Source organism: Geotrypetes seraphini, chromosome 7 (assembly GCF_902459505.1).
Source record: "Geotrypetes seraphini chromosome 7, aGeoSer1.1, whole genome shotgun sequence".
Taxonomy (NCBI): Eukaryota; Metazoa; Chordata; class Amphibia; order Gymnophiona; family Dermophiidae; genus Geotrypetes; species Geotrypetes seraphini.
This window is the reverse complement of record NC_047090.1, coordinates 7,842,026-7,868,908: the sequence shown is the minus strand read 5'-3', so window position 1 is coordinate 7,868,908 and position 26,883 is coordinate 7,842,026. Positions and strand designations below refer to the sequence as shown.

Genomic DNA, 26,883 nt, shown 5'->3' with positions numbered 1-26,883 from the left:
TGTTAGACTAGTTTTAAGAAAATGTTGAAAATGCAGTTGAGACTTTATGTAAGATATGTTATACCTGCTGATGTTTTCTTAGAATGACGAGTTGATCCTTATAGCGAAGTTTTTTGGTAACCATTTAATTTGTATGTACTGTCCATTATTTAAGACTGGCTATGTAAATCGTATAGGCAATATACGGTATACAGTGGTGCCTCGCATAACGAACGCCTCACACAGCGAACGCTGCGCACAACGAACTTCATGTCTTGCTTCCTACAACGAGCTTCGTTTCACACAACGAAGTCGCCCGAGCTGCATCCTTCCGCGCAGGCACTTGCGCTTAACTGCCCTCTCTCCGCCTGGCTCCCTGTGCAGTGGCGGACCGTCGGCTCGCAGGGGCCCGGCGCCTACTGCTGATGCGTTGGGGGGGGGCGGAGCTACTCTCGCCGCTTCCCCGATGCTAGAAAAAAAAAATGAACAGTTAAGTCCCCGTTTTTGCCGCTGAGACTCTGCCCTCTCTCACTGTAAAATTAGACTCTACTTAGTCTGTCTTTAAATTTAAAAAATGTGTGTTGTTTTAAAAAACAATTATGTTTTTAGATGTATCTAAATAAAAATAATAACAAAAAATTTATCTTTTTTTATGTCATCTTAGCATATTTTATGCTACAGAACGAATTATTTTTTTTAACATGTATTGTTATGGGAAAACGCGTTTCACATAACGAACTTTTCGCATAACAAACTTGCTCCTGGAACCAATTAAGTTCGTTGTGTGAGGCACCACTGTATATATTTTAAAATAAATAAATGCATGATTCTTGTGTGTATAGGGGAGAGGAATGAACAGCAGGAAAATGAAGTTCATCGCCAATGCTGTTGGTATAGAGCAGTGTCTCTCAAACTTTTTTAGCTCCAGCACGCTAAACGGAGCAAATGATTTTCGCGGCACATTATAATTTAAATTATAAAATTTCAAAACCAACAAAAAATTAAATTTGAGAGTTATTTATTTAACGTTCTTTAAGCTATGTATGGGTAATTGTAACAGCGGTGAACCTAAAGTAGATAGCATTGCTAATCAATGCGATAGATGTGCTTGCATTTTAAAATGAAAATTAACCCCAGAGCCCCCCCCCCAAACACAATATACCCACTTGTCTACAACCCCAGTAGTCCTTATGGCTGCAGGAGGCACCTATAAGGCAGTACAGTAGGGTTTGGGGTTTTGTTTGATGGGCTCACATTTTCCACCATGAATGTAATGGTTAGAGTGGCTTATGGGCCTGGGTCCTCCTCTCTATGGTTCACTAGCCCACCCCTCAGACTACTTAAGCCACCTCTGTGCTGCTCTATTAGGCTTTCCTATGCCAGGTGCTGATGTTCCAGAGGCAGGTATGTATGTTTTTATTCTGAAGTTTGTGGGGTGTGCAAAGGGATCAGTGAACATATGGGGAGTGGGGGGGGGGGTCTTTACTTTGTCTCTGCAGTGGTTTTCTGGTCACTTTTGATACCATTGGGGCACTTATACCTGTCTTTACATCGTCTAACTCACAATGTATAAGTTTCACCTAGGCAGTCTCGTCAGCCCAAATCCTTCCCTAGCCACTCCTCCAAAAATGCCCCTGGGCACACAGTGGGATTGAGAGGCCTAAAATGTCCCTGGATATGTCCAAAAAGCCGTTTTGATCGGCACTTGGACGACTAAGTGTCGACTTGGGCTGGTTTTTAGACGTATTTAAGTTTCGATTATGAGCCCCACAGGGTGTAAGCAAAGATAGAACATAGATAAGACACAGTAACAGGAGTTGGAAATAAGGGACTAATTTAAAGAAAGTTGCCTGTGAAGTCAAAAAGGTGCATGAATAGGGTAGGCGTGAGTGGATAAGCAAAATCGTGCTGCAGTATAAAGTAAGTTTCAAGTTTTATTTAAAATTTGATTAAATTGCTTATCAAACTTCTAAGCAATATACAAAGACTTAAAAAAAAAAAAAATAGGATTATACACACAATGTAATAACAAACATATTAAAAATCTACGCCACAAACGGAGACGGGCAGAAAAATGAGAAAAAGGGTAGGAACTATATTAGTTATAGGACAGACAAACATGAAAGGTAAAAAGAACAAGGAGGGGAAAATCCAATTATGAAAGATAACTTAAGATTAGAAGACGGCTGAGAAATCCTGAATCCTTATAAAAGATCAAATGCATCTTTAAATAGAAAACTTTTCAGTTTGCCTTTAAATCGGTCTAAAGATCTTTCCTCCCTCAAGTGAGTCGGTAGGGAATTCCAAAGTAGTGGGGCCTAGTGTTGATAATTCTCAAGGAAGGGAGAGACAACAGATGTTCGTTTGATCTTAGCAATCGTGAGGGGCAATAGGAAATAAGAAGTCTGTCCACGAATAAAGGGGCATTAGATGCTTGTGTTTTAAATGCTGGTAAGATTATTTTATATGTAATCCTGTGTGAGACAGGAAGCCAGGGTGCGTTGATCAAAAGTGGTGTTGCATGGTCAAATTTTCTGGCGTTCATAATAAGCTTTATTGCTGTATTTTGTGCAGTCTGAGGACGTCTTAGTTCTTTTTGTGTCATACCGTTGTAAGGTGAATTGCAATGGTCGCGTTATGAGATTACAAGCGAGTGAATCAGGATATTTAGTGAGGTTGGTTCAAGGAAGTTTGCCAAGGAGCTTATCATACGTAGTATTTAACAACAGCACTGATCTGGTCGTGGTAAGTTAGCCTGTAGTCAAAAATGACACCTAGGATTTGAACTGATGTTACTATTTGTAATGGAGTACCTTTGAGACAGATAGGGGAGGACAGAGTTAATCCGTCTTTCCATGGAAAGAGCATAGTTTTAGCCTTGGGGATGTTCAAAGCCAGCATATTATCACTTAGCCATTGGCTAATTTTTTCCATTTTCAGGTTAATGTTAATTATATCATAAGAACATAAGAATTGTTGCTGCTGGGTCAGACCAGTGGTCCATCATGCCCAGCAGTCCGCTCACGCGGGTGGCCCTCTGGTCAAAGACCAGCGCCCTAACTGAGACTAGCCCTATCGCTGGGGTTGTCGGGATTTAATGGATGCAGGAGTTGGATATCGTCAGCATAAGCATAGATTGGAAATCCAGTGGCTTGGCGGCCAAGAAAATGTTGAATAGAAGAGGAGATAAGATGGAACCTTGCGGTTTACAAAATGCTTTCTCTCCATCTTATGCTGTAAGACGTGTTTCATTGCTGAGGGTGTGGTACACTAGAACGGTCACATGCTGGTTGATATTCAAAACAATTTAACTGTCCACAGAGATGTTCACTTGTTTGGATCTATCCGCTAATTTTCAGTGACACTTAACCAGTTGTTACCGCTGAAAATTTACATTGTGAAAACTGATTATTTTGGAAGTGTTCTGGGGGTTCAGCCAGCTGAGGTAACCGCTTAAATGAGACCGTATAAAACGCAATCCGATCTTTCTGTGGTAACCCATGGTTGGTTAAGTTCTGAATATCGATTTCACTGGCTATGCAGTAGCTGACCATAAGAGCAACCTTGCTGGGTCAGACCAATGGTCCATCTAGCCCACAGTGACCAATGCAGAAACCCAAATAATAGGAACATTCAGAGCTGAGATTGTGATGTCATAATGCCTCATTCCACCAATGCCTTAGAGCCAACCTCAACAGTGATGTCACAATGGTAGGACTGTCCTATACTTGGTTCATATAAGAATAGCCTACTGGGTTGAAACAATGGTCCATTTATTTTAAAAATTTCTATACCGTTTTATATCAAAACGGTTTACAAAATGATTACATGCATAAAATGTTAAAATCTGGACAAGTATCCTGTTTCCACAGTGGCCAGTTCAGGCAAAGCTTGCTCTGCATAAACTAGATATTCAGTGTCGAAGCCCAAACATGGTTTAGAATTGAATGTCGATGATGATCTTCTTTTAAGATCTTTTCTAGTGGTGTACGCCTGAGGCAGCGAGCTTGACATGTCTGGATGGTCTTAGTGTGAAAGTTGAACATGATTCCTGTCCTTGCAGACTTTTGCTAGCTGTTAATATTTATCTGACTTTCCGAGCTTGAAATGGCTTAGGTGCCTTTTACTTCCATATTTGTTTGTACGCTGCATTCCTAGGTGCTTACTTTGTTCATCTCATAGAGCTTTGCTAGAGGAAGAAATGGGGTTTTAGGAAATCACGTCTCCCTCCATGCCCACCTCCCTAATTGTGTGTTGGCCATTAGCTGAGCTTCAGAAGTGTGCTTAAGACTTTTGGGGGGGGGCTTTCCTTGACTGAAGTTCATTTCCACTTTTCTTCTTTTTGTCCCCTTGGTTTTTGATCAGGACTGTGTAATATAGTTTTTTGGGGTTTGTTGTTTTTTTTTTGTTTGTCTTTGAAGGTAATGTTAGTATTTTACATTGTTTCTGTATGATTTGTTTTCATGTATTATTTATGTTTCAGTGCACCTTGTTTAGTTTGGTTTTGAGACAAAGAGGTGGAAATTCATTACACAGAGCAGAATAAGAGTCTTCTACTACTACTGGCAGTGCTCTTGTTATTTCCAGCCGAGTCGGGGAGGCAGTGGCTGCAAATCAGTAAGCAAAGAGATTACATGGAAGGGAAGCTTGTGGATGTCAGGAAGCAGAGCCTCACCTGGTCCATAGGTTAAGCTGAACCTACCTGCGCCTCTCAGAGATATTTTCTACAAGTGGCCTCATCACCGGCTAAGCAGACTGTCAACTTTGTTAACAAGTCCTGGTGCTTATGGACAGGAGGTGTGTTGTCACTGGGAGAGGAGGCCGTGGTGTCCAGGTGATGGATAGGAGCTGTGACCTGAAACAGATTTAGAAACTGGATCCTGAAGGGGAACGTGATGCTTGAACCGGATTATGACTAAGGACTGTGCTTGTCCCTAGAAAGAATCGGTTTCATCAAAGGGTTGGGATGACCTTCTAAATGTTGGAAACAACTTCCTGGTTTCCAGCAGCTCCTTTGACCTGATTTTGGCGTGTCCAGTTCTCTGGACGGAGTAGCCATCATATTCTATTCTTAATCTCCTCTGGCTCTTGATTCTGCTTGCTTTTGATTTGTTCATTCTCTCTATTCCTAGGGCTGTGGCCCTTTGTTATGTGTCTGTCTGTCTTTAGTTTGAACCTTATTGGTGACTTCTGCTGACAGAGCGACTGAGTTGACAGTATGAATCTACTCCACACACTGGGAATTAAATTTCATGATCTGATTTATGGACTGGAAAAGACAGATTAAGATTAGTATATTATTTCCAGTGCGGCAGACCTGAAACGGTTTGCTGCATGAACTGCTTGAGCCCATCTCTTCCGTTGAAAGTGGAGGCTCTGATTTTTCTGCTTTTGGTTTTCTTCTTACAGTTATGATGTGACATATTAATATCATCTCTTAATCTCATTTCAGTCCTTGGGATACACCTATCTTGTTAGGGTTTCAGGCTATCCACACTGAAAATGCATGAGATAGATTTTAATCCATTGCCTCCTAGATCTTTCTTATGCATATTCCTTTGGATATCCTGAAAACCCTTGAGGAATGGTTTCAGAAGCACTCTCTTTGAGTCTTCAATGATGCATAAACAGCCACAAAAATATAGCAAATGATTTAAGTGTTGTTAATGATACATTGAACCCCCTCATGCAGCGGCAGCTAAGAAAGCAAATCAAATGTTAGGAATTACTGAGAAAGGAATGGAGAACAAAACAGATTACTTTATAATGCCTTTGTATTGCTCCATTATGCAACCACACCTCAAATATTGCACAATTAGAAAAGGGACAGAGAAGGGTGACAAAAATGATATAGGGATGGGATGATTTCCCTATGAGGAAAGGCTAAAGTGACTAGGGCTCTTCAGTTTGGAGAAGAGACAGCTTAGGGGTGATATAATAGGAGTGGAGTGGAACGAGTAGATGAGCATTGCTTGTTACCCTTTCCAAAAATGCTGGGATTAGGGGGCATGCAATGAAACTACTAAGTAAATTTAAAAAAAAAATTGGAGACAATATTTCTTCACTCATCGTATAAATAAACTCTGGAGTTTGTTGCTAGAAAATGAGGTAAAAACAGTTGGCAGGGTTAAAAAAAAAAGGGTTGGCCAAGTTCCTACAAGAAAAGTCCATAAACAATTATTCAGATGGACTCGGGAAAATGTTTCTTATTCCTGGGATGGCATATCATAGACGGAGAAGATGAGGTGTGAGATATGACCCCAGCAACCCCCCATTAAAAATGGAGCATGCAAAGGATTAAGAGACGTGATCCTAAAACTGCCTCTGTTAGAAGTGGAGAAAACCTGAGATAATCCCTAAGTAAACCTTCCAGAGATGGATTCCATGGGTGAGATGAGCCATGTCCTTTCCTGGACTTCAAGCGAGGCTCTCTCTGATTTTCTAAAGCCCCCGCCACTGCTTCATTTTGGGAATCTCAGGATGCAAAGAGATAAAGTTTATCTGCAAGACCTACAGTCCCTGGATGCCGTGCAGGATTTCAAGAGCATGCAAAGAAGAAGTTTTGCCTTTCTTGTGTTTTTCTCCCTTTTTTATATCCTTTTACCAGGGTCCAAAACCCTTCCTCTGGAACTCAGCTAATGTGGACCTTTTGACCACCAGGTGTCAATGGTACATAATAAATGTATTTATTTTTAGTTTTTATATACCATTTATAGCCCAAGTGGTTTATATTCAGATACTCAAACATTTTCCCTGTCTGTCCTAGTGGGCTCACACTCTTATCTAATGTATCTAGGGCAGAGGGGGGATTAAGTGACTTGCTTAAGTAACATGGGATTTGAACCCACAACCTCAGGATGCTGAGGCTGTAGATCTGACCACTGCGCCACACTCCCCTGAATGCTGCCTCTGCAGTGCCTCATGCAGATGCTGAGATCATACTCCAAGTGCCCTGGTTTAGGAGTGGAGTTCATTCCTGCCATGGTATGTGCAAAAATAAACATTTGGAGACATTGCCTCTAGGATTGGCAGGCTGCTCAAAGGAAGAGGGTGAGAACAGGATTTGTTCCCCGTCCCCTCCATATGCCTCAATAAATTGTGTAAAGGACAATTTTATAAATTGGGCCTCAGTCTGGGCATCCCAATAGTTCAAGTTCAATTTACTGGATATACCGCAAATATAAAACCGTAGTTACAATATAAAATTATGAGAGGGGAGGGAACAAGCACAAATGAATTAACAAATTGCGACTGGACAGACGTGAAGAAACACGAAGGAAAGAAAAAAATGGATTGCTTACAATTACATCTAGGATATAAGGAAAAGGATAGTAACAAATAAAGTGTGGGATAAAAAATATATAATCATACTCCATTGTTGCCTATTAAACTATGAGCAAAATGCCAGAGAAAGTAAATATGCCTTTAGTTGAGCCTTGAATGTCAAAAATGAACTTTATCCCAGGACAAGCAGGCATGATATTCTCACATGTGGGTGACGTCATCTACGGAGCCCCAGCGCGGACAGCTTTTCAAGCAAACTTGCTAGAAGTTTCAAGTTTGCACACTGCACCACGCATGTGCTAGCCTTCTTGCCACTAGAGGGCGCATCCCCACCTCGTGGTCCTCAGTTCTTTTTCATCCGCGGAGCCAGAAGCCCTGTGGAGAAATTGTGCTAATTTTGCCTTCTGTCGCCGCGGCTGTGTGGGGTTTTTTCGCACGGTCGCTGCGTTTTTTCGTCTCTTTTTGCTTTGTTTCTTTCTTTTTCAAAAAAAAAAAAAAAAAAACAATCTTCGTATTCGTTACTACCGGGGGCTCCCGGTAGCCGTGGCCGAGGAACCTCGCTTGTTCCCGGCTCGCTTGTGGGCCCATGTCCCGGCCCGTAACGGGCTTTAAAAAGTGCGGGCGCTGTGAAAGACTCCTTTCGATTACTGACCCGCACAGGTGCTGTTTGCGGTGTTTGGGGCCCCAACACCCGACGGCATCCTGCGATAAGTGTGCCACCTTTCAGAAGCGGGCACTTAAACGCCGAAAGGCCCGCATGGCGGAACTTTTCTCTGTGGAGTCCCCGCCGGGGAAGGCCTCGAGTTCGGCCTCGGCTTCGGCCCCGGCCTTGACCTCGGCCTCGACATCGGCCTCGGCCTCAGCTTCGGGACCGTCGGCTTCGCCTCGGGCCTCGGTGCCTTCGAAGCAGCTGCCCTCTTCCAAGGCCTCGGGTAAGTCTCCGCTTCCCTCCTCAGCTCCATCCAAGAAGCCATCCTCGGGCTCGTCGGCGGGGGGGCCCGCCTCAGTGAAGCCCAAGTTGCCATCGTCCGCTGCCCCGAGGGAATACTCGAGACCGAGGTCGCCCTCTGAGGAGCAGCGGCAGGTCTTGCCGCAGGGGATGTCAATCCCCGTGTTCCAGGAATTGCTCCGGGCGTTAATCGCCTCGGAGCTCACCGGGGCCATTGACCAGCTGCACCAGGCTTCGGCCTCGGCAGCTTCGGCCTCGGAGGCTCCGGCCCCGGTGGCCCCGCAGTTGGCGACCTCGGTCTCGGGTACCGGGGCCTCGGCTCCCGAGGCGCCCACGGCCTCGACCTCGGTGGTTCCCTCGGACCCGGCTTCGCGAGATCCGCCGGAGCGTAGTGTGCGCCCGAAGGACAAGGGGCGCCGAGTACGAAGACTTTCGTCCTCGTCCTCGGGGTCCTCGAGGGGTTCGTCTCCCTCGGGCAGGTCTCGAGCGAGGCGCAAGCCGAGGAAGGCTAAGAGGTCTCGGACCTCGCCTCGGCGGCGTGGTCGCTCGTCACCGGCCAGGGGCGGTGCCTTGCAAGTTCGGGATTTGCGGGTGGATAACCCCATTTTGTTCCGGTCTCCGGCCAGGGAGAGCTCTCGAGCTTCCTCGCCCGGGCCGAAGGGGCGGACCTCGGTGCCTCGGACCCCGGGGGGATCCCCGAGGGGTTCCTCCAGGCGCACCCGGTCTCCGACTCCGTCGAGGTCGCAGGACTGTGCCTCTTTGGGGTCGGGGTCGGGTAGGGAGCCCAGATACTCCAACCAGGCCTCTCCCTTCGGCTCTGCCGGGAAGTCTCGGTCTCCCTCTCCTCCTGCTAAACCCTCGTCCTTTACGAGGTTTGTGCAGGATATGGCTGCGGCTTTGGGTGTTGACTTGTCGGAAGGGTCCACTTACACCAAGGAGTTTTTGGAGGAGCAGGATCTCCCTGCCCCCCCCAGGGAGTCGCCGCGCCTTCCAATTAACAAGGTCCTCTGTCAGACCTTTCTGAGGAATCTTGAGGCTCCATTGACGGTCGCTGTGGTCCCCGCCAAAATGGAGTCTAAGTATCGCACCCTTCCCATCAAAGGGTTTGAGAAGGGCCAACTTTCCCATACTTCGCTCCTGGTGGAATCGGCGGTCAAGAAATCTCAGCCTTCCCGGGTCTCAGCGACGGTCCCGCCTAGTAGGGAGGGCCGGACCCTTGACAAATTTGGGCGCCGTCTCTATGCGAACTCTCTGATGGCGACCAGGGTCCTGAACTACGCCTTCTCGTACTCTTCCTTCCTCCGTACGATGGTGAAGGACCTCCCCTCCTTTCGGGAGGTGATGCCTGAGTCGCATAGGGACCGGTTCGCCACCTTTAGTTCCAACCTGACCCAGCTGCGCCTCTATTTATTCCACGCGGTTTATGATGCATTTGAACTCGCCTCGAGGGTGTCCGCCTGTGCAGTGGCCATGCGCCGGCTGGCGTGGCTCCGTACCCTCGAAATGGAGGCCAATTTGCAGGAACGCCTGGCTAATTTGCCTTGCGTTGGCGTGGAATTGTTTGATGACACTTTGGATGCGGCGACGGAGCGACTTTCCAAACAGGAACGCTCCTTGGCCTCTCTGGTGAAGCCGAAGCCTAAGGCGCCTGCTCAGCGCCCCTTCAGGCAGCCTCCGAGGAGATACCCTCAGAAGTCCACACCGGCCTTCTCCAGACCGCCCCCTCGAAGACAGCCCCAGCAGAGTAGAGGCGGCCCCTCTAAACCTGCCGCGCAGGGGGCCGCCAAGGCCGCGCCGTCCTTTTGACGGGATAGGCGGTTGGGGGCGGGCCCCCACCGCAATATCGAGCCACCCCCTCCCCATCGGGGGTCGGCTGACGGCCTTTGCCGGGGCCTGGTCGGTGATCACGTCGGACGCCTGGGTGCTCGGGATAATCTCAGACGGCTATTCGCTGAACTTCTCCTGTCCGCCTCCGGACTTGCCCCCCGGGGCTTGCCCTCCCAATCGGAACCAGCTGGCCCTTCTCCTGGAGGAAGCCAGGGCCTTGTTGAGCCTCAGGGCGGTCGAGGTGGTGCCTCGCGATCAGATGGGCCTGGGGTTTTACTCCCGTTACTTTTTGGTCCCAAAAAAGACCGGGGACTTGCGCCCCATTTTGGACCTCCGGAAGCTCAACAAGTTCCTGGTCCGAGAGAAGTTCCGTATGTTATCGCTCCCGGTTCTCTATCCTCTTTTGGAGGAGGGGGATTGGATGTGCTCCCTGGACTTGAAGGAAGCTTACACCCATGTTCCGGTGCATCCCGCTTGCCGCAGGTTCTTGCGGTTTCAGGTCGGGGATTTGCACCTGCAGTATCGGGTTCTTCCCTTCGGGCTGGCATCTTCCCCTCGGGTATTCACCAAGTGTATGGTGGTGGTGGCGGCGGCCCTGCGCTCGCGGGGTCTACAGGTCTTTCCCTATCTGGACGATTGGCTGATCAAAGCCTCGTCCAGGGAGGGGGTTATCTTAGCGACCCGACAGACTATCAGTCTTTTACAGGACCTGGGGTTCGAAGTGAACTTCCCCAAGTCTCAATTGCGTCCGGCGCAGTCTCTCCAGTTCATTGGAGCCGTGCTGGACACGGTTCGCCTTCGCGCTTTTCTCCCCCCACCCCGGCGGGAGACTCTGCTTCGGTGGAGTCGTCATTGTCGAGGGCAATCGCAGGTGTCGGCCCAGCACATGATGGTTTTGCTGGGTCACATGGCGTCGACGGTTCACGTCACGCCGTTCGCTCGCTTGCACCTGAGAATCGCGCAATGGACTCTGGCGTCGCAGTGGCGCCAGGATCGCGATCCGGTGTCTTCCCGGATAGCAGTAACTCCTTGTTTACGTCGATCGCTCCGTTGGTGGACCGACTCTTCCAATTTGTCAGGGGGTTTGCTGTTTCGCGTTCCTCCTCACACCAAGGTCTTGACGACGGACTCTTCCGAGTACGCGTGGGGAGCGCACCTGGACGGTCTGAGGACGCAGGCTCTGTGGTCGGCCGAGGACCGTCGGTGCCACATCAATGTGCTGGAGCTTCGCGCCATTTTTCTGGCTGCGCGAGCTTTTGTCCACCTGCTGCACGACCAGGTAGTACTCGTGCGGACGGACAATCAGGTAGCGATGTACTATGTCAACAAGCAGGGGGGTACGGGCTCTTGGCCTCTATGCCAGGAGGCTCTCCGTCTTTGGGACTGGGCAATTTCCCAGAATATCTTCCTGCGGGCGGTCTACATTCAGGGAGAGCAGAACCAACTGGCAGACAAACTCAGTCGTCTTCTCCAGCCGCACGAATGGTCTCTGAACTCCCGAGTACTTCGCGAGGTTTTCGACCGCTGGGGAACTCCTCAAGTGGATCTGTTTGCCTCTCCGGAGACTCGCAAGTTACCCCTCTATTGCTCTCGGATCTACTCTCCGGATCGTCTCGAAGCGGATGCCTTCCTCCTCGAATGGGAGGGGAGGTTCCTTTATGCGTTTCCACCGTTCCCTCTGATTTTGAGAACGCTGGTTCATCTCAGATCGGCCGGAGCCTCCATGATCCTCATTGCACCTCGGTGGCCAAGGCAGCCCTGGTTCTCCCTACTTCTTCAACTCAGTACCAGGGAACCTCTGCTTCTACCGGTGTTTCCCTCTCTGCTGTCTCAGAGTCGGGGTTCGCTGTTGCATCCCAATCTTCAGTCTTTACATCTGACTGCTTGGTTTCTCTCCCTCTGACTTCGGTTCCGGTGTCTCGGGCCGTGAGGGACGTTTTGGAGGCCTCGCGTAAGGTCTCGACTCGGCTTTGCTATACTCAGAAATGGACCAGGTTTTCATCCTGGTGTTCTTTGAATAGTCTGCAACCAGATTCGGTGCCTGTGGCTTCGCTTCTGGAATATCTTTTGCATTTGTCTGAGTCTGGCCTGAAAACGACTTCCATTCGGGTGCATCTCAGTGCCATTGCAGCATTCCATCGGCATCTTGAGGGTCGTTCTCTCTCTCTTCATCCTCTGGTGACACGTTTCATGAAGGGGCTAGTGAATATCCATCCTCCTCTGAAACCTCCTCCGGTGGTGTGGGATCTTAATGTGGTCTTGGCTCAGCTTATGAAGCCTCCCTTTGAACCCATCGACAAGTCGCATCTTAAGTTTCTTACTTGGAAAGTAGTCTTTTTGATTGCACTCACATCTGCTCGTCGAATCAGTGAGTTACAGTCCTTGGTTGCGGATCCTCCTTTCACGGTCTTTCATCATGATAAGGTGGTTCTCCGCACCCATCCCAAATTTTTACCTAAAGTTGTGTCTGATTTCCACCTCAATCAGTCTATTGTCCTTCCGGTGTTTTTTCCGAAGCCCCATTCTCATCCTGGTGAGGCGGCGCTTCATACCCTTGATTGTAAGAGGGCGTTGGCCTTTTATCTCCAACGCTCCAAGTCTTATCGGAAGGTTCCTCAATTATTTTTGTCCTTTGATCCTAATCGTTTGGGACACCCGGTTTCAAAGCGCACCTTGTCCAACTGGTTAGCTGCTTGCATTTCTTTTTGCTACGCTCAGGCTGGTCTCCCGCTTGCGGGTCGCGTTACGGGTCATAAAGTCCGGGCGATGGCAGCTTCTGTGGCTTTCCTCCGATCTACACCTATGGAGGACATTTGTAAAGCTGCCACTTGGTCTTCGGTTCATACGTTCACCTCCCACTACTGTCTGGATACTTTGTCCAGAAGCGACGGCCGGTTTGGCCAGTCAGTGTTACGTAACCTGTTTTCATAATTTGCCATCCTCCCACCTACCCTTTTTTGGTTGGCTTGGAGGTCACCCACATGTGAGAATATCATGCCTGCTTGTCCTGGGATAAAGCACAGTTACTTACCGTAACAGGTGTTATCCAGGGACAGCAGGCATATATTCTCACAACCCGCCCACCTCCCCGGGGATGGCTTTCTTTGCTATGTTATGGAACTGAGGACCACGAGGTGGGGATGCGCCCTCTAGTGGCAAGAAGGCTAGCACATGCGTGGTGCAGTGTGCAAACTTGAAACTTCTAGCAAGTTTGCTTGAAAAGCTGTCCGCGCTGGGGCTCCGTAGATGACGTCACCCACATGTGAGAATATATGCCTGCTGTCCCTGGATAACACCTGTTACGGTAAGTAACTGTGCTTTCTGTGCAGAGATAGTGAGTGAGGTAGAGAATTCCAAGGCGTAGGAACCATAAAAGAAAATGAAAGTTTCTGTGAATATCGAGAAATAATTGTCTAAATGAGGGGATGAGCAATAACTGTTGTTGAGACGATCGAAGAATTCTTTGTGGAGAGTATTGAACCCCAAAACTAACTAGAAAAGAGGGAAGACCACTTGATAATATTTGATGGGAAAGAATGTTATACTTGAAAGGAATGCGATGAGAGTCAGGAAGAATGTTGCATTTAGAATTCAGTACAAAGCAATTATGATATGGGTGTCAGGTCAAAAGCGCGCCGGGACAAAGGCGCGCCCAGACAATTGAGCGCAGCGTGGAGGTGCGCGCCGCTCAAAATTACTGTTTTTAGGGCTCCGATGGGGGGGACGTGGAGGGGAACCCCCCCACTTTACTTAATAGACATCGCGCCGCGTTGTGGGGAGTTTGGGGGGTTGTAACCCCCCACATTTTACTGAAAACTTCACTTTTTCCCTGTTTTTAGGGAAAAAGTTAAGTTTACAGTAAAATGTGGAGGGTTACAACCCCCCATAACGCCAGCACGATGTCTATTAAGTAAAGTGGGGGGTTCCCCAACAAAACCCCCCGTCGGAGCCCCTAAAAACTGTAATTTTCTTTGGCGCGCGCTTCCGTCTTGTGCTCAGTTGTCGTCGCGCGCCTTTGTCTTTCGCGCCGTTGTCTATGAACCATGATATGTCACCAATTTCTATGTGGTATGATTCCTGAACTTTTTAAGAGTCTGATGTTTGGGTATCAACCACTAAGGGCTTCTTTTACGTTTAGCGTGGGCCGCTGAGGTAACGGCCCCGAAGCCCATAGAGATTTAAACGGCTTCGGGGCTGTTGCCACGCGGCTTTGTAAAAGAGGCCCTAAGATCATTGCGTTCTGAGAGTTCGGCATTACTGAAAACGAAAGCTAATCCTAAATATGCGGAAACGAATGACTTTTACATGTGCAGGAGTTAAGTTATGGAATAGCCTTGTTGGCCAAATTCGAAAATGTAGAGATAAGAACTCATTCAGGAAAATGTTAAAAAAAACACAACTATTCGTAGATGCATTTCTTTGAGCAAATGATCTAATGCAAAGATTGAATCTGTCTGTTTTGTTCTAATTTTGTTCTGGTTTTTAATATTTCATGTATGTAACTTTTTGTAAACAGTTTTGGAAAAAACGGTATAGAAATTAAAAAATAAAAAAAAATGCGATCAGCTTTTAAAATGGGTGCAATATGATCAAATTTGGAACGATGATGCCAACTCTATGAAGGCCTCTTGGTGCCAAGATTTTGCTATGGAATGATATCTGAAGTTTTTAAAGACGTTTTTAGAAGATAAGAACATAAGAAATGCCTCCGCTGGGTCAGACCTGAGGTCCATCGCGCCCAGCAGTCCGCTCACGCGGCGGCCCAACAGGTCCAGGACCTGTGCAGTAAATTTGTATCTATACCCCTCTATCCCCTTTTCCAGCAGGAATTTGTCTAATCCTTTCTTGAACCCCAGTACCGTACTCTGCCCTATAACGTCCTCTGGAATTGCATTCCAGGTGTCCACCACACGTTGTGTAAAGAAGAACTTCCTAGCATTTGTTTTGAATTTGCCCCCTTTCAACTTTTCCGAATGCCCTCTTGTTTTTTTATTTTCTGAAAGTTTGAAGAATCTGTCCCTCTCTACTCTCTCTATGCCCTTCATGATCTTGTAAGTCTCTATCATATCCCCTCTTAATCTTCTCTTTTCCAGGGAAAAGAGTCCCAGTTTTTCCAATCTCTCAGCGTATGAAAGGCTTTCCATCCCCTTAATCAGTCGTGTCGCTCTCCTCTGAACTCTCTCGAGTAACGCCATATCCTTCTTAAGGTATGGCGACCAATACTGGACGCAGTACTCAAGATGTGTGTTCTTGGACGAGTGATTTATTTCCTATTTTAAATGGAGCTCCTTTTATCATTTATTTAATGACTTTTTATCGTAAACCACTTCTATTGAATTAGTAGGATATCAAATAATAAACATAAACGCATACAGTAAATATAAAACATACGATGTGTAGGAGCTCTTTCTCATGCCATGTCACTGGCAGGTCTAAGTTCACACACGTAGTTTATCCTATAGTACAGTATTCTATAAACTATGCTTGTAACAGAGAGACAGACCTGTAGCACACATGTGTGTCTCCCCACCCCCACCCCTCGCATTGCAGTCATAGAACACTATATTGGTTACTGCCCTGCATTGGTTACCAATCTGCTATCGAGTGCAATTTAAAATTTTGAAAATAGCCCATCAAGAGATAAAGGGTATTTTGCCTGACCAGAATGCCTAAAAATGTATAAACCAAGTAGAGCATTAAGATCACAAAATAGAATATGTCAATACCAGCAAATCCTGCTTTTCATCGGTAGGTCCAGTCTTATGGAATGAGATGTCCAGAGTGAAAATATGTCACTGTTTAGGAAGTTACTCAAGACCTACTTTGTTTTAGCTTTTAATTGATTTAAACAATCTATGTGGACATGGGACAGTTAACTCTATCCTTGAAGAAGAAAGGAAAACAAGGTTTCAAGGATTGTTTTTATCCTGATTTTATTATTTGTTGGTCCAGTAATGTTTTGTAAAGTTTATAAGAACATAAGAATAGCCTTACTGGGTCCATCAAAATCAGTAGCCCATTCCCAAGGTGGCCAATCCAGGTTACTAGTACCTGGCCAAAACCTATGCAGAATCCCAAGAAATAGCAAGATTCCAGAATCCCAAAGAGTATCAACATTCCATGCTACCGATCAGGTCTTTCTGAATAACATATGGACTTTTCCTCCAGGAACTTGTCCAAATCTTTCTTAAAACCAGCTACGCTTTCCGCTCTTACCACAACCTCTGGCAACGCGTTCCAGAGCTTAATTATTCTCTGACTGAAAAAAAAAAATCCTATTGGTTTTAAAAGGAATTCCCTGTAACTTCATCGAGTGTCCCTTAGTCTTTATCATTTTTGACAGAATGAAAAATCGATCCACTTGTACCCATTCTACTCAACTCAGGATTTTGTAGACTTCGATCGTAATTTCCCTCAGCTGTCTCTTTTCCAAGCTGAAGAGCTCTAACCATTTTAGTCTTTCCTCATATGAGAGGAGTATATTTTTGTTCATAATTGTACATGTTTGCTTCTTAGCCGCTTAGGTTGTAAGCAGATATAAATTTTTAAAATAAAAAAAATAAACACCACGCAAGCACCTAAATTCCACTTTATGCCACCTTTCACATGCCTAAGGCGCTGTGTTGTATAATTGCCCTATAATTATTTTGTGTTATGTTTTAGTCAATTGTCTAAGTGTTAAGCCCTGCACAGACCTAGACACCAACAGACAATGTATAGACAGACACAGCAAACGTGCTGAGTTCCTCTTTCTCTGACCACACACTTGCGTGCACACACGGATTCTGTAGACGGCGGCCATAAATTTGAACATGCACAGCTTAATTGGCATCAATTAGGATGAATGCATGCAATTGGCTGCGTGCTATTCTGGAAGTTTCCACGTTTATTTTTCATTTGATATACCATCTATCGGTTTACAATCAAAAATGGTAAAAGTAGAGGGCATAATTTGAGGTTGCAGTGAGGAAGACTCGGGAGCAATGTTAGGGAATTCTTTTTCATGGAGAAGGTGGTAGATGCCTGGAATGCCCTCCCGAGGGAAGTGGTGGAGAGGAAAATAGTAATGAAATTCAAAAAAGCTTGGGATAAACATAGAGGATCTCTAATTAGAAAACAAAGGATGTAAATTAAAGAACTAAGGCCGGTACTTCTACGGTTTGTGTCCCATATGTGGTGATTCGATGTAGGATGGGCTGGGGTTGACATCAATGGGAACTCCACTACTTTGGAACATGAGGATGTTACTGGCCAGACTTTAGGGTAGATATCCTGCAAACAACAGGATGGTTGGATAGGCTGGAGTGACGGCATTCAGCATTTGGAACCTTTACAGTCTATGACCCAGAAATACCAAAGAAGAGACAAGTTCATTTAATCATGTATTTTTAATGAGAATAACTAATGGACAGACTGGTTGGACCATTCAGGTCTTTATCTGACGTCATTTACTATGTTACCTGGCAGAACCCCAAAGAGTAGCAACATTCCAGAGCTGAGATTGTGATGTCATAATGCCTCATTCCACCAATGCTTAAGAGCCAAACTCATCAGTGATGTCACAATGGCTTGATTAGATGGAACTTCAGCATTTGGAACCTAGGACAATACCAGGTGGTCTTTACAGTCTATGACCCAGAAATACCAAAGAAGAGACAAGTTCATTTAATCATGTATTTTTAATGAGAATAACTAATGGACAGACTGGATGGACCATTCAGGTCTTTATCTGACGTCATTTACTATGTTACCTGGCAGAACCCCAAAGAGTAGCAACATTCCAGAGCTGAGATTGTGATGTCATAATGCCTCATTCCACCAATGCTTAAGAGCCAAACTCATCAGTGATGTCACAATGGCTTGATTAGATGGCAACTTCAGCATTTGGAACCTAGGACAATACTAGGTAGACTTTACAGTCTATGACCCAGAAATATCAAAGAAGAGACAAGTTAATCTAATCTTGTATTTTTAAATGGGTATAACTTATGGGCAGACTGGATGGGACTGTTTAGATCTTTATCTGCCATCATTTACTATGTTATTATAATGATAATTTCTTGTAAACCACCTAGAACTGAAAGGTATTGGCGGGATAGAAGACATCAGTGTAATAAAAAACATGTGATATAAAATAAAATTTCCTAATAAAGATAATTAAGATTTGCTATAGGACATGTCAAACTAACTGGACAGGAGGGAAAGAACATTATTAGGTAGTGTAAAATGTTTCGAGATAAAAATAGATTTAAATTGGGAGGAGGGGGAGGGATCACTTCTAAAGAAGTGTTTTGTTGAGAGGGCCAAGAAGAAGTCTTTAAAGGAGGAGAGAGGGGCTCAAGCATTGAAGGCATCCTTAAAAAGGAAGGTTTTGATTTTGGACCAAAATATTTCTCGAGAGGGCTGTCGTTTGATGTGCAAGGTAATAATGCCTAACTCATAGAGCGCATCTCCAAAAAGGGAACGGGGCCAGGGGCATTCTGAAAAGTTGCATGCAGAATTAAAGAATACTGCCTCTGTGCGCAATAACTTAAAAAGACGCCAGCATTTTCTCCCAAAAGTCGAGCGTAATTCTGGCTTCCAAAAGGTGCCGAATCTGCGCCTAATCACAACGCCATTTTGGAAAACAATTGAAGACCTATCTTTTTTCTAAATATTTGACTGTCTAACGAATCATCTTCTTTCATGTAACATGTTTACTTTTATAACTTTTTGTAAACCGCGTTGAACTTCTGGTTACGCGGTCAGTAAGCACAATGTTATGTATGAACCTATCCAAACGGTCAATGTCCCACTCTTCTTTGAATATTTTATCATACTTTTCAGGGCTTCAGACATGTCATTCAGTTACCCATGTTTTTCCGGTAACCAAATATCTTAATGGCTATGGCTTCTTCATTTGCCCCCTCTATATGTGCTAAAATTTCTTTAACTTTCTTATATTTTTCTTATGTATTCTTATGTTTTAAAGTGCTTAGTGCTTATATAAATACCTATAACTTAATTTCAATAAATATAAACTTATCTTATGAACATAAGAAGTTGCCTCCACTGGGTCAGACCGAGGTCCATCTCGCCCAGCGGTCCGCTCCCGTGGCGGCCCATCAGGTCTGCGACCTGTGAAGTGGTTTCTGACCACTTCTATAACCTATCTCAAGTTCTATCTGTACCCCTCTATCCCTTTATCCTCCAGGAACCTATCCAAACCCTTCTTGAATCCCTGTACAGAGTTCTGGCCTATCACTTCCTCCGGAAGCGCGTTCCATGTGTCTACCACCCTCTACGTAAAAAAGAATTTTCTAGCATTTGTTCTAAACCTGTCCCCTTTCAACTTCTCCGAGTGACCCCTAGTGCTTGTGGCTCCCCACAGTTTGAAGAATCTGTTCTTATTCACTTATGCCCTTTAGGATTTTGAAGGTTTCTATCATGTCCCCTCTAAGTCTCCTCTTCTCCAGGGAGAACAGCCCCAGCATTTTTAACCTGTCAGCGTATGGAAAATTTTCCATACCTTTTATCAGCTTAGTGTACCGCCATGTCCTTCTTGAGGTACGGCAACCAGTATTGAACACAGTACTCCAGGTGCGGGCGCACCATTGCGCGATACAGCGGCATGATGACTTCCTTAAAAGTTTTGTTCTACTCCTTGCATTCTCTCTTATTGAGTCGGGAAAGGGACCTGTCACATCGACATGTTTCGCCGTTAGGCTGCTTCAAGAAAAAGTCCCCCTTTATCCATTTATCCGAACCATCCCGACCTGTATAATTTCGGTTAAGATAAGAAAAATATAAGAAAATTAAAGAAATTTTAGCACATATAGAGGGGGCAAATGAAGAAGCCATAGCCATTAAGATATTTGGTTACCGGAAAAACATGGGTAACTGAATGGCATGTCTGAAGCCCTGAAAAGTATGATAAAATATTCAAAGAAGAGTGGGACATTGACCGTTTGGACAGGTTGATGAATGATTGGTCAATGCTATATGAATGACTGAGACATTTACTTGTGGAGTATGTTATGTACGAGGCACACACCTTTCATAGAATAACATTTAATGCCAGATTTTTGGGGCATCTTTTGTTGAATTCCCTCCACAATGGCTGAGCTGCACAGACCCCCCCCCCCCCCCCCAGCCCCTGCTGAATTCTATACCTGGTGCTTTGATTTGTGCACGCAACTGAATTGAATTATTTTAAATTTACATGTGACGCCAAAAAGGGTGTGTGTGTGGAAATGGGTGGATTGTGGGTGGCGGTAGGGTCCCGTGCAAAATGAGAGACTAAGAAGCATCTGCGCCTAACTTCAGGTGTGAGGTTTTGCACCACGTTTCCATCCGCGCAAACGGTTGCGTCTAAAGATAGGACTGCTTTTACGAAGGCGCGTCAGGGCCTTAATGTGTGGAATAGATTGCGCGCTAGCCGCTAACGCCTCCTCTCGAGCAGGCGGTAGTTTTTCGGCTAGCGCCTGCGCTAATCCAGTGCGTGCGCTAAAAACGCTAGCGCACCTTCGTAAAAGGAGCCCTTAGTTTCGGCTCCTGGTTGTGAGCGCTATTCTCTAAACCACGCCTGTTTATAACAGTCTCTCTTAAACTTTTTTAACTGTTGCACACTAAACAAAGCAAATGTTTTTCGCAGCAAATTATAATTGAAGTTATAAAATTGCAAAAACCAACAAAAATGTCAATTTGAGAGTCATTTTTTTTATAGTTCTTTAAGCTATGTTGAAACTAAAGTAGGTAGAATTGAATTGCTGATCAATGCGATGCATGGGCTTCTTTTTGAGTGCAAATTAACTCAACGTGGTTCAGTAGTTCAGTGATTCCCAACCCTGTCCTGGAGGAACACCAGGCCAATCGGGTTTTCAGGCTAGCCCTAATGAATATGCATGAGAGAGATTTGCATATGATGGAAGTGATAGGCATGCAAATTTGCTTCATGCATATTCATTAGGGCTAGCCTGAAAACCCGATTGGCCTGGTGTTCCTCCAGGACAGGGTTGGGAACCACTGCCCTAATGAATATGCATGAGAGAGATTTGCATATGATGGAAGTGATAGGCATGCAAATTTGCTTCATGCATATTCATTAGGGCTAGCCTGAAAACCCAATTGGCCTGGTGTTCCTCCAGGACAGGGTTGGGAACCACTGCCCTAATGAATATGCATGAGAGAGATTTGCATATGATGGAAGTGATAGGCATGCAAATTTGCTTCATGCATATTCATTAGGGCTAGCCTGAAAACCCGATTGGCCTGGTGTTCCTCCAGGACAGGGTTGGGAACCACTGCCCTAATGAATATGCATGAGAGAGATTTGCATATGATGGAAGTGATAGGCATGCAAATTTGCTTCATGCATATTCATTAGGGCTAGCCTGAAAACCCGAATGGCCTGGTGTTCCTCCAGGACAGGGTTGGGAACCACTGCCCTAATGAATATGCATGAGAGAGATTTGCATATGATGGAAGTGATAGGCATGCAAATTTGCTTCATGCATATTCATTAGGGCTAGCCTGAAAACCCGATTGGCCTGGTGTTCCTCCAGGACAGGGTTGGGAACCACTGCCCTAATGAATATGCATGAGAGAGATTTGCATATGATGGAAGTGATAGGCATGCAAATTTGCTTCATGCATATTCATTAGGGCTAGCCTGAAAACCCGATTGGCCTGGTGTTCCTCCAGGACAGGGTTGGGAACCACTGCCCTAATGAATATGCATGAGAGAGATTTGCATATGATGGAAGTGATAGGCATGCAAATTTGCTTCATGCATATTCATTAGGGCTAGCCTGAAAACCCGATTGGCCTGGTGTTCCTCCAGGACAGGGTTGGGAACCACTGCAGTAGTTGACAAGCAAACGTGTCATCTGCAATTATTCTCTTTTTTCAGTTTAATTTCTGTCAGAGCTGAAAATCTACCCCACCCCCCATTTTTACAAAATTGCAGAAGCGGATTTTAGCGCAGGCTGGCGCGCTGAATGCTCTGCACTGCTCCCCGCCGAGCATTCGGCGCACCGGCCTTAACTTTATATACTGCATCCTCTCCATAATTATAGAGCTCGGCACGGTTTACACAGATACATCCGATTTTATAGAGAGAGAGATTTAGAATTAAGTCCACGGTGTCCCACCTGCATAGACACAAGACATTCACATAGACACACACTCATGCTCCCCACCGCTGTTGTTGCATCTCGAGAATCACTGAGCCAGATTTTACAAATGGTGCCTAGGTGCGCCTGTCATGCAACCGCTAGGTGACGCTTATAAAATCCCACATATACTGGCTCCTAGGTGTTCTTAGTTGTCGCTAGGTGTCGGTATAGTGGGCCTAGCGATGCCTAAGTCAACCACGCCAATTCTCCGCCCCTTAACCATGCCTACTTTTCAGGTAGGCATCAGAAGGTGCCTCTTGGACGTTGAAAACCCAACTGTTTGTCGATGCATTTATGTAATATGTATAGACTGAACGCTGAATAAATCTGGCGTTGCATTGTCCCTGTGGGCTAATGTCGTGATGTGGCAAGATGAAGTAAGAACTGCAGCTTGATAAAGTTTGGTACGTTAAAAGTTAATTTTGTTCGGTGTACATTTGGTTTGTCTTTATAATACGTATGCTATTTTGTACATCACTTTGATTGTAAGCGGTTTCTAAATTTTTTTAAAAAAATAAATAAATAGGCATCGTAACAATTCAGCGCCAAACTCTCTTAATTGGTTATTATAACTTTTTTTTTTTTTTTTGGATTGGCTGAAAACTGGAGCGGTCAATTACCACGCCAATTAAGAGAAAAGTGGAGCTCGGATTCCGAAGTTAGGCATCGCTAGGCACCCTCGATTTATTGCTCCCAGCGGCAATCCTATTCAGAACCTGACCCACAGAGGCTTCAGTGACAACTTGTCCCACTAGGTAGAACAGGGGCTAAGGTCTTACTCTTGTATTAATTGCTTGTTTTTTATAATTTAACAGGAGAAATATTAACCTAAGAAATGGACATCTGAAAAAAGACCAAAACGTTGTTTTTCCTGTTGTCAGAAAAGTTGAGAAACCAAGTTCCAGACTTTCAAAGGTAAAGGCAATGCCATTTTACACTTTCACAATCACTGTACTTCTGTATACCTGCGGCTTCTGTTTTTAGGTTTTACCTGATAAATGCTGATAACCCCCCCCCCTCCCAAATGATAAAAATGAAATTGATGATTTTTTAAATAAAAGCAGCACCTTGTTTTATGAACTTAACCCCTTTTTGGAATTGATAAAGATGATTAAAATCAAACTTAATGGGGCCTTGTTTTGTTGGGGTTTTTGTGTTTTTTTTTTGGGGGGGGGGCAGAAATATTTGAATTTAAATTAGTGAAGATGTATGTTACCATACAAGCCCAGTATTTAAGATAATCAATCAAATTACCTAGCACAGGTATGTGTCTGTGTCATAAAACCACTGATTACACTGAAGCCTCTAATTTGCTGAAAATAAACACATTTACAGTGTATAAGCACCTTAAAACGTAGCATGACATGGATAACTGTTATAGAGGAGTCCCGTGGATAGAGTTATCAAGATAACAAGGACCTTGTAATTAAGCTACCCCAAAAGAAGATTGTGTATCCTAACCCATCTCTACTCCCATGCAACTCAGAAATCCCGTCCTCACATTTTAAGCCAGAAAGCACAGGAAGAAATTTACGGCATATGAAAGTTATTTGTGTTTATATACAAATTGCCTTTTAAAACAGGAATCAAAGCAGTTTACAACATAAAATATCATTAATTTTAGAAAAAAAATTCCAACAAACTTGGAGTCGATGACACAAAGTTGTTCAAACTTGTTAAATCGCAAGAGGATTGTGGAAAAATTGCAAGAGGACCTTGTGAGACTGGGCGTCAAAATGGCCGATGACGTTTAATGTGAGCAAGTGCAAAGTGATGCATGTGGGAAAGAGGAACCCGAACTATAGCTATGTGATGCAGGGTTCTACGTTAGGGGTCATTGCCCAGGAAAAGGATCTACGTGTCATGGTTGAGGATATGTTGAAACCCTCAGCTCAATGTGCGGCAGCGGCTAAGAAAGCAAATAGAATGTTAGGAATGATCAGGAAAGGAATGGAAAACAAAGATGAAAATGTTATAATGCCCTTGTATCGCTCTATGGTACACCTTGAATACTGTGTGCAATTCTGGTCACTGTATCTCAAAAAAGATATAACAGAATTTGAAAAGGGAGCCGAAAATGATAAAAAGGATGGAACGACTTCCCTACGAGGAAAAGCTAAAGTGGCTCGGGCTCTTCAGCTTGGAGAAGAGAAGGCTCAGGGGTGATATTGATAGAGGTCTTTAAAATACTGAGTGGAGTGGAAAGGGTAGACGTGAATCACTTGTTCACTCCAAGAATACTAGGGCTAGGGGGCAATGCGATGAAGCTACTAAGTAGTAGATTTAAAACAAACCGGAGAAAACATTTCTTCACACAAAGTGTAATTAAACTCTGGTATTCATTGCTGAAGAATGTGGTGAAATCAGTTAGCTTAGCAGGGTTTAAAAAAGGTTTGGCTAATTTCCTAAAAGAGAAAAGTCCATAAGCCATTATTGAGAGTGACTTGGGGAAATCCACTGCTTATTCCTAGGATAAGCAGCATAAAATCTGTTTTACTACTTGGGATCCTGGTTGGCCACTGTTGGAAACAGAACACTGGACTTGATAGACCTTTGGTCTGTTCCAGTGTGGCAGTTCTTATGTTCTTAAATGGAAGAACAGAAAGATAGAGGGGACAGGAGACAGTGGAGAGGAGGAGCATGCTAATGGGTGCCAGTCAAACCAGTTTAGGAGATACCACTAAAGTCTAGGGTAAAAAGGTGAGCCTTTAGAGAAGGTCCTAAATCTGGGATAGGAACCCAACATGTGGGAGCAATGAAAAATAAAACAGAGTGACGAGTGGCTTTTCATCTGGAACAGCGAATCAGGGGAATAGATAATCACTTTCCTGTAGAAGTCTGTAAAGCATGTTGGATTGGATTAATTACTTTATATACCACATATTGCAATGTACTTAAGCGTTTCACACACACAAAAAAATTAAAATACAACTACAATATTTACAGCTATATATATACAGCTAAGTATTTTAACTGCAACAATCTAAAGGCAGAAAAACCATTCCAGAATTCATAAACCTCTTATTGTAAACCGCACTGAATTGTGAGGTATAGTGGTATATAAATAAATTTATTGTTATTATTATTATATCTTCAAAACAATAACAAAAAAAACAGCTCATGAATGTCAAAATCAAGACGAAAAGGAAGTATTAAATATCCATGTCTTTAATGCTTTGTGAAAACCCAAAATAACTTGTTATATTATTAATAGCAGCTGGTAGCGTATTCCATGGCGAGGGATCCAAATGACAAAAAGCTCGCTGTCTACATTTGGAGTGTAGGAAGCATGAGGGTCTATAAGGAATAATAAATCACGGTCAGGTATAATCATTCTAGGTAAATTTTCAGTGTGGTTTGAACATGGAGAGGCTTGTTTGAGCGGGTCGAGAGCTGTGAATGCTGCAGCAGTGAATAGCACTGGGATGGTCCAGGGTCAGAGTCAGGGCAGAGCTGGGAAACTTCACGAGTACCATAATGTTCATTTCTAGTGCATGCATAGAAAGCAGGATTGTATAAAGGGTCATGCCCACATAACATCTGGTTGCAGTTAGTGACATAGATCAGGGCCAGCTTAACCTATGGATCAGGTGAGGCTCTGGTCCAGGGCGTCAGTGCTCAAAGGCACCAGATTCCCTGGCTCATGACATCACCAGCCCGTGGATCAGGCTACCTTGCCCGCCCGTTCTTACCTGAGTCCAACACAGGTACCATCCGATGATCCCAGAAGCCAGCAAAGGAGGGAAGGTCCACCAGCCACCTTCTCCCTCCTGATGCAAGCTTTTTTTTTTTTTAAAGAGCCATGGCAGACATTCCTATTGGCTGCCCCGGCTTTCCCCAAAGCCTTCCGTCTGCATCATCCCTGAAATAGGAAATTATGTTAGAGAGGGGTGGGACAGAAGGCTTTGGGGAAAGCTATGACAGGCAAAAGGAATTGTTGCCGTGGCTCTTTAAAAAAAAAAAGCTTTCATTGGAAGGGAGATACAAGGTGGATCATCTCTCCTGTGCTGGGTAAAGGCTGCATGAAGGGCAAGAGAGAGAGATGATGCACGGAGGGAGAAGGGCAAGAGAGGGAGAGAGAGGGAGAGGGGCAATGGAGAGAGAATGAGATGCAGAGAGGAGGGGCAAAGAGAGGGAGGGAGGGAGAGCGAGATGCACAGGGGTGAGAGGGGCAAGAGAGATGTATACCGCTTGGGGGAAAGAGGGGCAAGAGAGAGAAATGCTGCATTGGGGGGGGGGGGGGGGTGGAGAGAGAGGGCAGTAGCATACCAAGGGTGGGTGGTCTGCCCCAGATGCAGAGCATGGGGGATGAGCCAGTCCTTCCCCATGCTGCCACTGGTAATCGTCAGGCCACCAGCTGTATCTGTCAGCTGATCGTGCTTCCTTTGGCGGCCTGGAAGTGGTGAATATTTGTCATTTATTTCACATTTTCAACTGCTATCTTTATATTTATATTTTGCACAGTATTAGGGGACATGTGTCACTTTTACTCTTTCTGTGGTGTTGCACTGTATGCAGAGTCTGACTTCTTGGTTGTTTAGTTTAACTTTTGGCTACATATTTCTATTTTTAGGTTCTTTATGTATAAAAAAGACATGTTTTTTTCTGTTAGCATTGACTCTGCAGTTTCGATCCGTACCAGAGAATGACATGGGGACAAATTTGTTCCTGTCCTCGTGGAATCTATCT

General features: G+C 44.9%; 1 protein-coding gene across 1 annotated transcript in view; it reads left to right on the top strand.

Moving 5' to 3' along the window:
* The window catches only part of DYRK4 (dual specificity tyrosine phosphorylation regulated kinase 4), a 161,513-nt gene that overhangs the window by 10,536 nt on the left and 124,094 nt on the right, over positions 1 to 26,883 (top strand). Inside the window, exon 3 of the mRNA XM_033951753.1 lies at positions 23,010 to 23,109. Coding sequence (XP_033807644.1) covers positions 23,010 to 23,109 — 100 coding nt within the window. The remainder of the gene's footprint in view (positions 1 to 23,009; positions 23,110 to 26,883) is intronic.